The sequence below is a fragment of the Fusarium venenatum genome, assembly GCF_020744135.1.
Source record: "Fusarium venenatum strain MPI-CAGE-CH-0201 chromosome Unknown EDB82scaffold_1, whole genome shotgun sequence".
Classification (NCBI taxonomy): Eukaryota; Fungi; Ascomycota; class Sordariomycetes; order Hypocreales; family Nectriaceae; genus Fusarium; species Fusarium venenatum.
In genome coordinates this window covers 2,515,384-2,530,203 of record NW_027072129.1, presented here as the reverse complement: position 1 = coordinate 2,530,203, position 14,820 = coordinate 2,515,384, and the positions used below count along the sequence as shown (strand labels likewise).

At 49.2% G+C, this 14,820-nt stretch overlaps 2 protein-coding genes across 2 annotated transcripts; one reads left to right on the top strand and one right to left on the bottom strand.

Moving 5' to 3' along the window:
- Window positions 1-678: 678 nt before the first annotated feature.
- Window positions 679-2,308, bottom strand: EDB82DRAFT_470369 (uncharacterized protein; the record flags this gene model as incomplete). The annotated part of the gene is made up of 4 exons (XM_025731595.1): window positions 679-864; window positions 916-1,230; window positions 1,283-2,195; window positions 2,277-2,308. The coding sequence occupies 4 exons, from the start codon at window positions 2,306-2,308 to the stop codon at window positions 679-681; spliced, it is 1,446 nt and encodes a 481-aa protein (XP_025590605.1).
- A 10,835-nt stretch (window positions 2,309-13,143) lies between these two features.
- On the top strand, window positions 13,144-13,582 carry EDB82DRAFT_22437 (uncharacterized protein). The gene has a single exon (XM_065607256.1). The coding sequence runs from the start codon at window positions 13,230-13,232 to the stop codon at window positions 13,449-13,451; it is 222 nt and encodes a 73-aa protein (XP_065465400.1). The 5' UTR covers window positions 13,144-13,229; the 3' UTR covers window positions 13,452-13,582.
- The last annotated feature ends 1,238 nt before the right edge of the window (window positions 13,583-14,820 follow it).

Here is a 14,820-nt window from a genome sequence, read left to right as displayed (position 1 = left end):
TGAGTGATTATCCAGTCTTGATATGGTCAGTCACTTTGTGATTTCTTCAGCCGTCACTAATCTCAAAAGTCGTTATTGCCGAATCTCCTGTCTGAGTTTGCATCGCTTCAAACGAAACCACTTCTTTGAACCCTTCAATTTGCTTCGCTTCGTGCCAAGACTATCCATCTTGGGGTACATGCCATAATTCTGTAGTGATTTTCTTCTCGATTGTCAATCCCGTGTAAATAGCATTTCCTTCCATTGACCATAACCAACACCTCAATTTGGTAAGTTCTACCATGATTGCTCTGCGCTACGCCCCCTATCATCCTAAAGACTTCTCCACCGTTTGTGTGGCCCATGAAAACTCTTTTGTCTAGAAATTCAAACTTCATCTCTCCCTCCGTAAAAAACTTCCCAAGACCACACCCACTAACATCGTTGGTTGGGGTGTGTATAATAAGACAAACGCCTGATATGCCGCGAATCCTTGCTGAGAAGCCTGATGTATCCGAGTTGTAAAAACGTATATACAAAGAACGACGCAAAGTCGTCGCTCCGAAATATGGGTATTATTAAACGTAAAATGTTGCGTATATGTATCCGTCGAGTGTGAGTATGTCTGCCATTGGCTAGGAGCAGCCCCATGTCGTATTCGAATTATCTCTTGTCGATATCTCCAGCATGTGACGTGGCTCATTGTCGGTGGGCCTCTTCAGGTTTGGGACGGATAGATCTTGCCTCAAGTTGCCGTTTTCTCTCAAGCTTGGCGTAATGCAGTCCACATGCGTTGCACAGTGTCCTGGCGCCGTCGGGTCCACGTCGCCATTCCGGAGTATCGATTCGGTTGCAGCTATGGCATCTTCCTGGGGGAGCAGCGCGCTGCATTTTGTCAGCTTCTGTTATATCGCGTTTTGGATCAATCTGACTTACTCCTCGTCTCTTTTTAACTTCTGTAATGCCGTATTGTGGCTTCATTCCATCGCCATACATGTTAACATCGTGTTCTTCCTCGTAAGGACCCTTCATCTTGGCTCCTTCTCGAGCTCGCTCGTTCTGAATTGAGGTTTGTACCAGGTCTCGCACTTGTTCCAAAGAGCGTTTGACAAGTTCAATGTTACTAAGCATATCGCTGACTTCGCGTTCTGTAGGTAGTCGAGCTGGAATAGGGTGAGCGCCGTGCTGCTCTTGAGCGATTCTGCTATACGCTTCGGCAAAATTGAAGATGGTACGAGATGACGAGCCAATCTAGACAAAGTCAGTAATGACCAGCATTGGTTCAAAGTGGATAAGTACTCACTCGGCTCAACGAGTCTTGATAGCTCCAGCTCTCAAAGTGCCTGTCAACTGTAGCTTCATACCTAGCTCGAGCATATTCAGACTCCTCTGCGTGTGGTGGAGGTGCTCGGGGGTCGTATGGCCCAGAGGCGGGCGGTGGCATTGCGTGTCTTGGGGAAATAGGATACGCAGGGAGAGGCATCTGCCCAGGAGGCAATTGACCAGGCTGGTATGCGACAGGGGCCGGAGGAGGCGGTGGCGGCGGAGGATGCGAATAGACGCCATTCAGAGGGTGATGAGGTTCCGGATGCTTTTGCTCGAGGTGGTGATGCTGGGGAGGCAGATCAGGCTTGATCGGAGGGCTCTGACGACGATCAGAGACGGGAGGAAGTGATGGACGACTGCTGAAGTGTGGGCGGGGTGAGTCCGAGAACGCAGGCAGGCCATCTTGTCGAGGAAAAGCTGAGGTCGGGTGAAGAGGCTGAGGAGAGGAACGTTTCTCAGTTTCGGGGAAAGATCGAGGAGCCGGGGCAAAGGGCGATGGCAGAGTCGGGGTAGACTGGAGACCAGGTGCGTGTGCGACAGGATATGGTCCAGGCTTGGTGCCCTGAATGACTTCCGAGATAGACGGAAGCGATTGACGGTTTGGCGGCTCTTGATCGTCTGCTTGTTTTCGAGGTTCAACGGAAGAAATCATGTTGGATATGCTGGCGGCACCCGAGTTCGATTGAGAATAGCTTGGGAAAGGCGGTTGAGCTGGATAATGGGCTGACGGAGCGATGAGCGTTGCCGTTGCCATGGCGGGAGGTTCTCGGTATGACGACCTGTCGAGAATATCCCGCGAGTAGGAATGATGACGACGATGATCTGAATATGGCTGATCGGGTTGAGATGGACGGTGGAGTTGATGTTCTGAATTGGTAGCAGAGTGACGGCTGTAAGAGTAAAAAAAAGGTGTTAGTTAATATGGGAGGGGCAGACAGAAATATAATATTGAAGTTGGGATTCAAACGGACCTTTGCCTGGCTCCAGAGTCAGCCGCTTCCATAGCGGATCTGGTAATTACTAACAATGACTTGGGACAGTTTTAAGGCCGTAGATGCATCTGACCTGGCTAGATCCGGCTGGGGGGTGGTTTGATGGGCGAAAGAAAACAGTAGCACTGAATAACGGGGAGGGGGTGGTAAAGAACGAGCTGCTGGTGCTAGGGGAAGTAAAAAAGCTAGGAATGGGGTCGACACGGGACTAGGATAACAGATGTGACAATGGGCTCAGGTGAGGATTGGCAATGGGGTGTCAAAACGGGGAGGGGGGACCGATGAGGCGAAATGAACAGAAGCGAAGAAGAAAAGAAACAAATAATACTAGACCAGACCAGGTCAGGGGGGGTGAGTAGATCTGGCGTGCGATGGACAAGCGACAAGGTCCCTCGTGGTGGCGCTGAGCGGGACAGTGGCAGGGGGGTTCCGCCTACTTAGGTCCTGTCCTGGTCGGGATTGGATTTGTTCTGGCGGACACACAGGGGCCGCAAGACTGGGGCTTGCTTGGGTTGGGTTATTCGAAGGCTGGCTGCTGACAGAGCGCCAAATACCAAGAACTCTCAAGATGGAAGAACCAGTTTGATTGATTGATCGATCAATTGCTGCTGTTCGTCTTTTGGGACACAAGGCAAGTGTGAAGAGTAGCGCAAACTCAACAGGCGAGCGACTGCCGCGGAATTGGTCCAATGCCCGGGGTCTGGGGACGTAGCACGTAGGTTAGCCCAAGACAGCTCAGAGCAGCCAACGAAAGAATCGGGCGGGTGGAGCTCAGAATCGCGGCACTGGATTGCACCTGTCGGCAACAAAGTCGGAGCTAGCAAATGTGACTGCTGGAAATCCTGAGGTAGATGATGCCTTTGGTGGTGGAGGGATTTGCTCGGCAAGACGTGGACAACACCTGGCGCGCGCGGCGCGAAGCTGAGGGTCGGAATGTTACAAGGTCGGTTGACCAGAACCTGTACCGACGATGACTCGAGTGCTGGCGCTATTGTTGATTGACGACGTCGGTATTTCGAATTGACTTTTGGTGATCACTTTGCTGTTTCCCTCTCCTTCTCTCTGGTCTCTCACAAGTTGCGCAGGATTCTAGTCGAGTAAAGACTAGACTGGGATGGGTTGACCAGCAAGGGATAGTGCAATTATAACGTATTGCACACAGACACGGAGCCGGGCAGCGCGGCCACTAGAATGGCGGGCAAGGACAAATCCTGCTGCTGCTGCGGACGGCGGTGTCTCTGCAGGCGCTTGAGTCAGCGCGGGGGGTCACTGAAAGGAAGGTACGGGACAAATCGACCAAGGTGGATAAATAAAAAGGTTGAAAGATGAGAGAGAGATTCGAAGATCGAGGTCAGGGGAAAGAAGTCGGTTATCTCTTTGTTGCTGCGGAAATGTGGAGGTGCGAGAAAGACAGATAGAAAGAGGGAGAGAACAGAAGAGAAGGGCAGCGGAAAGAGGAAGGAAGGAATATTGCGCAGTTACAAGCTACGAGGCAGGCCTGGTAGGTAGGCAAGGCAAAGCAAGGTGAATCAAGGTATAGTTAGAACGGAAGGACCTGCGATGTGACAGAAGCAACCCAAGCAGTACAACCACCTAAAAATCACCAACTGAGTTACAGTGCATCACGCTACGAGGAACCAGATGTGAGATCAACACCTCAATTAGTCGTCCTTTCTATTATGCCCACTAATTAATACACATACATACGTGCATGCTATCGAGATACTGTAGCAGACAGACAGACAAGCAAACAAGTCATAATAACCTACAACCAGTATCTAACTGTCTTGGTAAGTACCTACCAATGCAGTCCTCTTCAACGTCTCTTTGTTTCAACACCTATTGAAGCAAAGCATAGGCATGTTGAAAAAGCGCAACCTCCAGCGTGGACACTAACAAAAGGATCGTCCGGTACATGCTGAACCACCGACGCGGTTGTTTGTCAGTGATCCATCCAGATTAATCAGTCTAACGCGACTATAGTTCCATTTATCGAGTCAGCAATATTCCTCATGAATTGATCGATGCCCTTTTACCGTCGAACACACAAAGCCTTCTGATAAAGAACTGTTTGAAGGGTCGGATACTGGCAATCTTATCCCAAAAACGATAACCTTTACGAGACATCCAACGTCACAGACAAGTCAATCAGCAAGCGCGACTTTTAGCAAGTATTCTTGACCCCGTCCATACGGCGTTAGGTCGCGACGCCTGGGGGAAACGGTCACGGATAGAGATACCGCCCGTGCTACAAGGATTTCAAGGTTCGCTCCCACTGGCTAGGGGACACGACTGCAGGACGGTCTACGATACGGTATAAGTGGAGAAGGGGGACGGTAGGGATCCGAAGAAAATCGATCATGGATGGGTGGGCCATCTGGGAGCAAACAAGGATGAGTGGCCTTGAGGTTGACCAGGGGAAAAGACTGAGAACCCCATGTTGCTCTAGGGCTGTGGCATCTCATCTCTGGCAAGCAAGATCTTAGGGGACGCGCATCTCTATGCTATTCGTCATTAGTGTAAAAGCATGCCTTGGAACCTGATGCGTATCCGCAGTCTTTTACCCTAACATTCCTCCCTAGGTATTTTGGTGCCAGAAAAATACTAGAGGAGGAGAAGCCGGAGAAAAAGCGAGACAATGATGCACTCTTCACTACCGTTGCTTCAAACACCGACCTTGTCATGTTCTGCACCAATGGCTGGGGCATGACGATGGTCTGGCTCAGTAGCGGTTAGGCTTTGGAGATCTCCAATCTCAACTTTTGGAAAATGGTACGACTTCTGGGGGGCCCTGCTCCATGGGGTCAGCAGCGGTCTGGCTTGAGTACCTAGTCGACAAGTAGTACGTCCCGAAAGGCACCCCTGAACCACCCCCAATACTTGACTGGGAACTGACGGGTTTTTCTGATGCTGCCGCAAGAGCACGAGCCACCTTAACTCGGTTCCGTTGTTGTTGGCAAGCACATGTACATAGTGATACGCGGTGGTAAGCGCAACACAGTGGATGGGTGCTTTATGAGTGTCGAGCTAACGTTGTAGTAAGGGCCGGGCGGAACATGGGGCAGTATTCCAATATAATATCGTTGGTTTTGGATGTTGACGTTGCAGCACTTCTCACTGGTGTTGGACATGAACAATTTGGGTAGCAAAATGGTCTCTCATCGACATGTCGCATTTCGATCCGGTACAGGTCGGGTTCCCTGTCGACTGTCTCTGTAGGTATTGAACAGTGCAGTTGCATCGCTTGTCTAGCTTGTCCCCTGTAATGGAACAGAGGGCATGAGGGCCAGGAGTGCATGCTAGCTCAAGGCGAATAGGGGCAAAATGACGGGAAACATTACTTATGACGGCTCACAAGGGAGATGAATGAGATTGACGCGAAAAGAGGTGGGAACACAGGTTTCCAAGGCTGGAGCTAATAAAACTCCAGAAATCAGGATCCGGCACTTATTACGTTGAGCAAACCCACGGATCAAGATGAACATCCTGACCACAAATGGCTTGCCTATTGTGAGCCACAACAACGAACAAAGAGTTTTAGGAGAGATGGGCTGCTTTCCAGATGCAGAATACAGATTGGGTCGGTCCCGATGGATGTGCGGCACCGCAGCCAGGTACGTCAGTGGGCAAGGACCAGGCTACAAGCAGTTACAAGCCCACCTCTCTGCGAAGGTACAGACGGGCATTCAACTTGCCATAAAGTACTTAGCTTTCTGGAGCTGCCTAGCAGTTGACACTCTATTTGAGCTTCAGCACGTGTGGCCCGCAGGTCCCTGGGTAAGAAACCCAATTCGAACGGTCCCCCGCGGCTCCCTTCCCGCAGGGATGGTTCATCAGCCACCACGCGAAATCGTTGACTGGCGCCGCGCTGGCGGGTTGTCCATTCACATCGGCAGCAGTGCAGAGATGACCCGCGGACCTAATCTCTCGAGATCAGACACGCCCTTGCTTAGTGCGCCGCCATGGACGTGTGTGGTGCACAAGTTCGCCACTCTGTTCATACTGACGAGCCAAAAATGAGATGAGATGAGATGAGATGAGATGAAGATGCGTAGATAAGATACGTAGCGCTATACGGGTTCCAGTAGGTTACGTCTCGTTTGACTGGTCAATGTATGTTGGGTAAAGACAGTCAATTGTTTGGTTCCTTGGTCTAGGTTGTTTTAGCCGATGGTCAATCGTAGATGGTTTTTGACCAGCCAAGGATGTTCCATGACATGGATATCTCGCCGGCGAAACAAGCCAAGCCAAGCCAAAGCAGATGTTGATAGGTTATTGCTCGAGCTGTGGGCGAATGATCTGGTGATGGCTTCCATCGATCGACCTTCCTCCCTTGGGGTTTGACATGGCGAAAACCACCTGGCTGACAATAAGGCCTCGTCGGCCCATGCGTCGAAGGAAGCGATACACGGTATGCCAAGTACAATATCTACAGTGTTATCCCAGTGGTCCGATTGATTTGGCATCACCAGCATTATCCTGGCGTGTAATCGCCCAATTTCAGTTGTTAGAACAAGGTTTCCCATTCCCACTGGGCTTCCAGAACGATGCATGAAGGAGGCAAGGGCATGCACATCCTTGGTCACTCTATCTTTCACATTCTACTGCGATAGGCGACGATTCCATTTCGACGTGCTTCTCCTGTTCTGATACAGTTCATCTCGTAATCGGGACATTAACGATCAGCATAAGGTTGGGTGGTTCGCATAGCCAGTAAATTAATTACTACGTGCATGTCTCAGAATAACATGGATAGGGTGTCAAATAGCTCTTGCAGTTTTACGCTAGAAGCCCTGACTGGTGCACCGGCATTTTCTAGACGTGGATGGGTTTTTCGATGCAATCTTGTCCGTCAGGGTGCGTCACATGGAAGAGCAGATGATTCTCGTAGTGGCATGGGTCTCCCTGGTTGCTGGCTGGATCTCCTTCATCTGGCCTTTTGTTTGAATCTCGTTTGAAGATATTAATTACTGTTTCCAGTCGGTTGGGATGGAACATCCATCGGCTGTGCCGCCAGTGAGAGAGACATGTCAAGTCATGACATGAGCTTAGCTAACAAGGACCAGGGCTCCGTGCTTTGATGAAGGCTTCTCCCTTCCTGGACAGTTCTTTGCCTTTAACCCTAGCGAAAACGGTCATGCTGTGCAACTTGATGTTGTGTGACCATGCAGTGGCAGAGGAGTTTTGTTTGTTTTTGAACTAATTACCTGTCGATCTTGGGAAAGGTATCGTTTGGTCATGATTTTGTCTAACCATTATTGTGCCTTGGTGAGACATGGACTGGACTGGACTGAACTGGTTACTGTATCCCGTCTGTCTCCTTCGAGAAAGAAGTGACACACAACGTTACGTTGTTCAATTACGGGGACAGTACAAGTCGGAGAATTCTGCCAATGCAATCGTCCTTGTGCTTGTGCAAGTACGTAACAATCACGTTTCTACCCGATCAAATTGGACTTTTTTCAGGGATAAGAAATCTATCTAGCAACCAAATGGAGACAGAACAAAAAAGTCTGTTGTCCTGGATCGGGCGCGGGCTGACCTACGGATGGATGGAAATATTTAGCATGCTTCTAGTGCCTACAAGGTCAGGGTCTATCTAATCCAGCCCGTAGGAATAGAGCACACGGTGAGTGACCTGAGTAAGTGGGGTCTCCACTTATTTACCTTAGCACTTGCCATGCATGCTGTACAGTACCGGTGGAAGCCCAGGAAGCCCCAGTTTGCTTCCATTCCATCGTAGACGGTAGCCAGGTCCTAAAATGTCCCATCTGGCTTAGTTCCATGGCCTATCAACATTAAACACTCCGCAACTATTATTAAGAGGCGCCATGTAAGCTAGGTAAGCGAGGTTCCCTGCAGGAGGATCTAAGATTTTTCTTCTTTCTTTTCCTCCTTCTCTTCTTTCCCCTCTAGATTTACTAACTTAGTTCGTTAGTTGCTTTTGCTGCGGTATCTCTGTACCTTGATCTGGTCGGCATTTACTCTTCAGGTTCGGCAGATTCCTCCATGTGCTGATCGAGGATGCAGGTCATACGTTTTTCAGCACCACCTCTCGAAGCCAACTCGGTCTTAACCAGGATACAAAAAAGCAAATAGCAAAAGAACCTTGTCAAGTAGTGCCTGTCCTATTTCTCATCTGTCAATCGTGGTCTGCCCCCGATGTGCAAACACTGCTTGTTCACATGTGTGCTCTTCGCCTAATGTACTAAGGTATATCTGTACCCAGGTATGTATGTATGTACGTACCTACATATAGCGTATCCCCGATGCTAAACCCACACACAATGCATGTCAGCCCCAGATACAGCGAATAGAGCAAGAGAGATTTCCTCGAAATCGGATTCGGGTCAGAGATGGGCGATCTAAATGACAAGCATCGGATCTTGACATTCGTTTTGCTTGCCAGCTGCATGAGTTTGGCCTGATCTTGTGCGCAAACGAGAATTACTCGGCTTGACTGAGCTGTTGCACCGGTCCAAAGGACATGTACATGGAGCTAGATATGAAGTATCCTCTCTTCTCATCTCATCTCATCTCATCTCATGTGATGTGACAAGTGATGACTTTGTACTTCCGCTGTGCTGTGTTGTCTGTAGTGTACGAAGCTGTCATCAGTAGTCGTCTCCTCGTTTATTAAGCAGTTGCATAGCCCCACAAGTATTCCTTCAACGTTGTTTTATGTTTGCTTCTTCAATTGTCAATTTGATTTACCTTGTTGTTCGGTTCTGCACCTCGCAAGTCCACGGCTGATTCGGATTGTTTTGCTCAAGTAACAATCTAAGCCGAGGCTATCGACAACCCCTGTTTAATATCGAGTCAGGTTCGGGAATAGATGGGAGGCACAAGTGGAAACAGGGGACCCTCAGGAAAAAGAAACCCGTATGTCGTCCTGTAAAGGCAGAACGTTTGGACCTTGGATATTGTTCAATAATTAGAAACCTGTTGACACAGCCTAGTCCAGCCTGGCCCAGCTCAAACCATCCCGAATGCAGTTACATAGCCCTCCTTCGCTTCGAATCCGTGCCGTCAAAACCAACAGGAAAAAAAGTTCCAACGGTCGGGATCTAACGTTGGAGATATTAATCGTCGATTCAGTGCGCTAGGATTGGGATTGAGAATGCTACATGATGGGGTGGTCAGCCAATTACCAATGTTAAATGTCAAGCAACTGCCTGTTGTCTATTGGTGCAGGGCTTACTAGGCCCGATTACCGTACATGGACGCTGAAAGATGCTGTGACACAGACGGCAGAAACGTCCAATGTCGTCAGGGGTCAGATCTCGAACGCTGGAGGACAGAATCCCAGCGGACACGATCATGAGATCTCCACGATGCGGCGTAGCGTACGGCTGGAGCGAGAGACCAACCGGAACCATTGACAGTAAGCCCTCGCCCACCATCAGCCTCAAGTCGTGTGTCTCTTGCCAGAGCTAAGCCTTCCCCGGCAAGCTCATCACACACACTAAACAGCGACCATCGGGTTAGGCTTTAATGGCCCGGACTGGAAGATCTTAGGGTCAGGGCGTGCCAGACCAGAAGCCTAGAACATCCTTCGACTGCGACGAGGGCTTGCGAGGTGGCCTGATATCGATCGCACTATGAAACTTATTACACGGTACTTGGACTTGTCTACATGCAATGTAGTTCATACCTACCCAGACATGTAGTCAAGCTTGCTCCTTGACCACCAACAGGTAATAATAACGTAGCCACTCAGCCTCCGCGATAACGCCTCCCGGCTCGTTGCCTCTGTCTTGCAATTGCTTGCATCTGGGCTGTACCCAAACCGTACATTGCATCGTCAGCATGTATGTAATGAATGAATGAATGTGTGAGGTGCACTGAGCAAAGGAAAGGGGGTGCACGACTGATCGAGTTGAGTGCGATATTTGCATATCAGCTTTCACGGTTACACGGCCAACTCATCAGACATTCGTGGATCCCTACATATCCGTGATCCTAAGCGGTGGTGCAGTCTCCCATCAGGGATTGGGGTTTCATCAGCGTCTAACGACAAGAACGATAGCTTTGAGACTCGCAGTGTACAAGTCCGCGCTTTGCTCCAATGATGGTGGCATATGGAGTGAGAGACGGGCGGGTTTCCGCACACTGCATCAGACAGATCAGATGCGCCCGTCTCAGCTGGCTTCTTCCCTACAGCTACGTACAGATTACACACATGTCGGTCATGACCTGGGCTGCGCTGCAAGATCCAGGTACTTCGATCCACAATACCCCAAAGTACTATATCGTATCGACCGATGTTATCCTTTATCCCTACCGACCGACCAGCATTGATCTATTTCCCGTCGTTTCCAGGTCCGCCCGCAAGTCTGACACCAAGAGAAAACTAGATCGAATGGATGACTCCAACCATGTTGCATCGTTCCCTGCAGGCTACCATTTAGGTTACCTATCGTACTGGAGCCATTGTGGTCTCTGTTCGGGTTGGATTGTATTTTCCGGAGCGTTTTATCAACCACTGGTATCCAATAGCGATGTGTTTCACTTACAATGTGGATATATACTGTCGTTCAATGGGGGGCCTCAGAAGAGGACAAGCAAATTTGAGTCGAATGAGGACTGTACTAGGAATGGAACACATGGTGAGCATTGAATGCAGGGCGGACGAACTGTGTTTGAATCCTACCAACTAGCAATATCTCTTGATAAGAAAAGCATACATGATAGAGTTTCCTGCTTTTAAAAAGGAATATTCTGACGTAGTAAGGAGCGCATGGACATTCGGGATCGCCTTTCAAGTGAGATTGTTCATGTGGAGTTGGGCTAGCAAAAGACGGGGCAAGCAGAGGATTAAAAGACAATGCATGAGATGATGAAAATGGCACACAATCCTACCTACTGTCCTTTCATGTGCTGCGTAAAGTCGAGCCCTGTATGCTGATGCTTGGCCGTTGGTCAAATCAGTAAATTCCACTGTAACAAGGTTATGTGTGCTCCTCTCTTGACCCCTGGAAATACAGATCTACAAAATTTGCTCTGCTCATGCTAACTTATAAATGAGCGCATCGTTATCCTCTCAGGGCACTACGTACCTCTAATTTACTGAACACAGGGTTTATAGATGATACAGGTGCATTATAATTGATCACCTATCAAGCATTCCCCTCGGTGAACACGCCATTTAAACGTCTTGATGATTCGCACTTGATGCAAAAACAAATCCCAGACTGTTTATGTTTATGCAGCAGTTCTCTAGAGCGGCAGAGGCAGGTGGTCACCAAGGTTGCTCTTGACCCTCAAGTTCTGGTGGATCTTGTTAGAAAACTGGAGCAGTCACAGGCTGGGGTTTCCATGTCTTTTTTCGCTATTAGCACCCTGTCAGTCCCAACAGCTTCATCTGTTTCTAAGTATCCTCAATAATAAAAGTCTATGCCGCAAGAAGAAGTAAAAGGGACAAAGAGAAAGAACTCCGAATTATCACAGTGGGTCATAACCGAAGTGTTCGCGTGCCTGCCTACTGATACATTGCCTGAAAGTGATGTCAGGGAAAGAAAAAGAGGGTCAACCTGATGTCCATGGACCTCCTTCCTTCCATCGCTTCTCAATAACCCTTCTCAAACACCATTTCAAACCCCTTGGCAAATCGTGTTCGGAAAATTCCTACAAAATCAAACGCCTTTACGACGTGCAGATCATCAGATGATACATGATTTGCTAATATTAATGCCTGCCTGTTGAGATGCATCCAACAATCACCCACTGAGTGGCCTTGGACTTGGACTTGGACGTGGACTCGGACTCGGAGACAAGCAGCAGTTTCCTGCTTGGTCATAATATTCAAATAATATGACCCCCGGCTGGCCTTACTTCTGCGCCAGCTCAACAGCCGCTGATCATCGCAAATATCGGAAACGATAAAACTGGTTGCCGGCATGGCTACCTAAAATGCCATTTTGGAGATTCATCACCGATGGATCTCATGCAAGCGCTGTCACCCTGTTTGATGGTTTCAACCCCCGGCTTCACCACCTTTGCCCCAGCCTTTGCCCGACCTCCTTTGGATCTTCGCAAATCGATCTTTCATTCACCATGATTCCTCAACAAGAACAACCGTCAATGCGACAGCATCCCGGCCTGAGGAGCATTGCGTTATTATCTGTCCGCACCCTCCTACTATCTGTCCCCACAGATACAGTGCAGTGCTTCAACACAGTGATTGCTCCTCATTCAGTGGTTGCTCTGACATATCTTCAAGACAGGCTCTCGCGTAATATTCGCCGAGAGTCTACCCACATGCGCACTCCGATGCATATATTGCACAGTCTGTCACCAAGTGAGCCTAAAATGTAACGGGTGTTGGTGAGATCCAGTTGGCGGCCACCTACCCACCGTACATAATTAACGCAAACATGTCCAATAACACCCACCGGTGCTTGGTTAACGGCACATCCCGACCATGGATGTTGACCGCGCACACCCAACCCCATGGTCCAAATGCGTCCGCCCTGCAGCTTCTCGATTCAACGGTCTCGATGATGCACAACGCTCGAAAAAGCAACACATAAACAATGCTTGTCAAGACTCAGCTAGATGCAAGTTTATTATTCTCGACATCTCATTCGTCTTATTCATTTCTTCAGACGTCGACAAGCTTAGCAGCAACAACACATAGTGAGTCGTTTGGTAATCGTTTTTTCTCCTGCACCATGTTGCAAACCTCAGACTCGATCCGAGATACCACGTCAAAGGGGGTTATTGGTCACATCCTTGCTTGGATAGGCACTTCGTGTTAGGAGCGAGCATATGAGGCCTTCATGGTTCAAGCGCACGATCCCTAATGTGACAGTACATGCGAACTGGCGGACTTTTTGCTCTTCGTCCCTTCGAGGGCCATCAACTGCCGAGGTCTCATTACAGGACGTAACATCCTCACAAATTGAAGCCTCATAGTAGTTGTGGCCACACATGCTGTTACAACTGGTAAGTGGCCTGTTAATTTACACTCACGGTCGTTTTTGTCGTTCCATTACGAGCACTTTTGAGCATAAGAAGATCCAGGTAGGAAGGAATACAGTAATACGGCCCCAAAGCAAGGTCAGCATTTCAGCCAACCCCAGCCGATCGGGGTCGCGATACAATGACATGGCTATACTTCTTCGGACAACTTACGAAGTACTGTACCTTTAACAGTAGATCGATTTCTTGTTCTTGAGTCTGCTTTGTACGGGGTGGGCGATCCAATGACCAGACCATGACCCCGGGATACTGCCAACATACACACATGTCTACGGTACTGACAACTTCAACGTACAAATCCTATCGTAGACAGTCTATGCTGCTTCTCATGTCAAGGGTGGGTTGCGCCCGAAGCGATCGGTGAGGGCTTGCTCTTCCGAGTGCTAGGTCCCCGCTCGGTCAGGGCTCATCAACAACTCATCATATTGAACACTCAGTTGTCACAAAAGAATTCGCGACTAGTTTGCCACTGGTGAGGGAAGGATGTATACGTACATCGACACATCTTGCAGGCATAGACGCGTTTAGCCTGAAAAACAGCGACTGAACAGCTGACAGGAAGGCAGAAGACTAAGGAGCAGCAATTCTTATTGAACAGCTCAGGAGAAACAAGGACAAGGATCCATTTGTCCATCAACACCAGGACGGAATGGCGGGAACCCTGGGATCTGGCTAGATGTGGGGCAGGCTCGACAGCACGATCGTCTGATCCCAGGGCGCCGTGCACTAGTGAGATCCTGCCCGTCCCGCGAACACACCACACCGCTTTCAGCGTTTCCACACCCCTTTTCACCTCTTGGTCGTGATGGAGTTGATAGTAACGCCAACGCTCTTCTCACGAATACTACTACCACTTTGGGTCAACAACAACACGGACACCTCCTGCATCCATTTCCATTCACCGACTATGTTTTGTGACTTGATTTTGTTTTGGGGGGATACAGTGAGCTAGTGAGCCAAATCTTATATCGGGCCCACAGGCGGATGGATCGATCGAAGTGCTGCTGCCATTAGCTCAGCGTGCGTGTCAAACATGCAGCAAGACCCTTGGGACACATTGAGCTTCCTGTCTTGGTAAACGTCGAGCCTGCAACCAGACTGATAGTGTGTACCGACCTCGCCCACCACCGTGGCAAGCCTGTGTCCATTGCGCCTTATCCGCCGATAATATGAGGACTATAGTTGGCCATGAGAACAAACAACTGCACGCCTTTAGTGTTTGACTGTAACTGCCTTCATCTGCCTATGCGTGAGCCATAGTTGCGCTCTGTTGTGAAACTACAATGCTTGCTCAATAGGTACGTTACGGCTGTGGTGAATCGATCGGTAATAATGCTGACAGTCTTGACATGGTTCGGCCAGACAGTCCGCCTCTTCTGATTGGTGAAAATTCAAAATCCTTATGGCCACACTAGGTCAGATAACGACTCCATCAATGCTGGCGATTGTCTTTTTCAAACTTGGCACTACCGAGTCGCCTGATATCAAAGAATGTGCTATTGGCCGATATAGTATTTACAGTGACACCTTATTGTTCGTT

Coding starts and splice junctions, on each gene's coding strand:
- EDB82DRAFT_22437 (XM_065607256.1), top strand. CDS start 13,230: ATGCTGTTACAACTGGTAAGTGGCCTGTTAATTTACACTCACGGTCGT.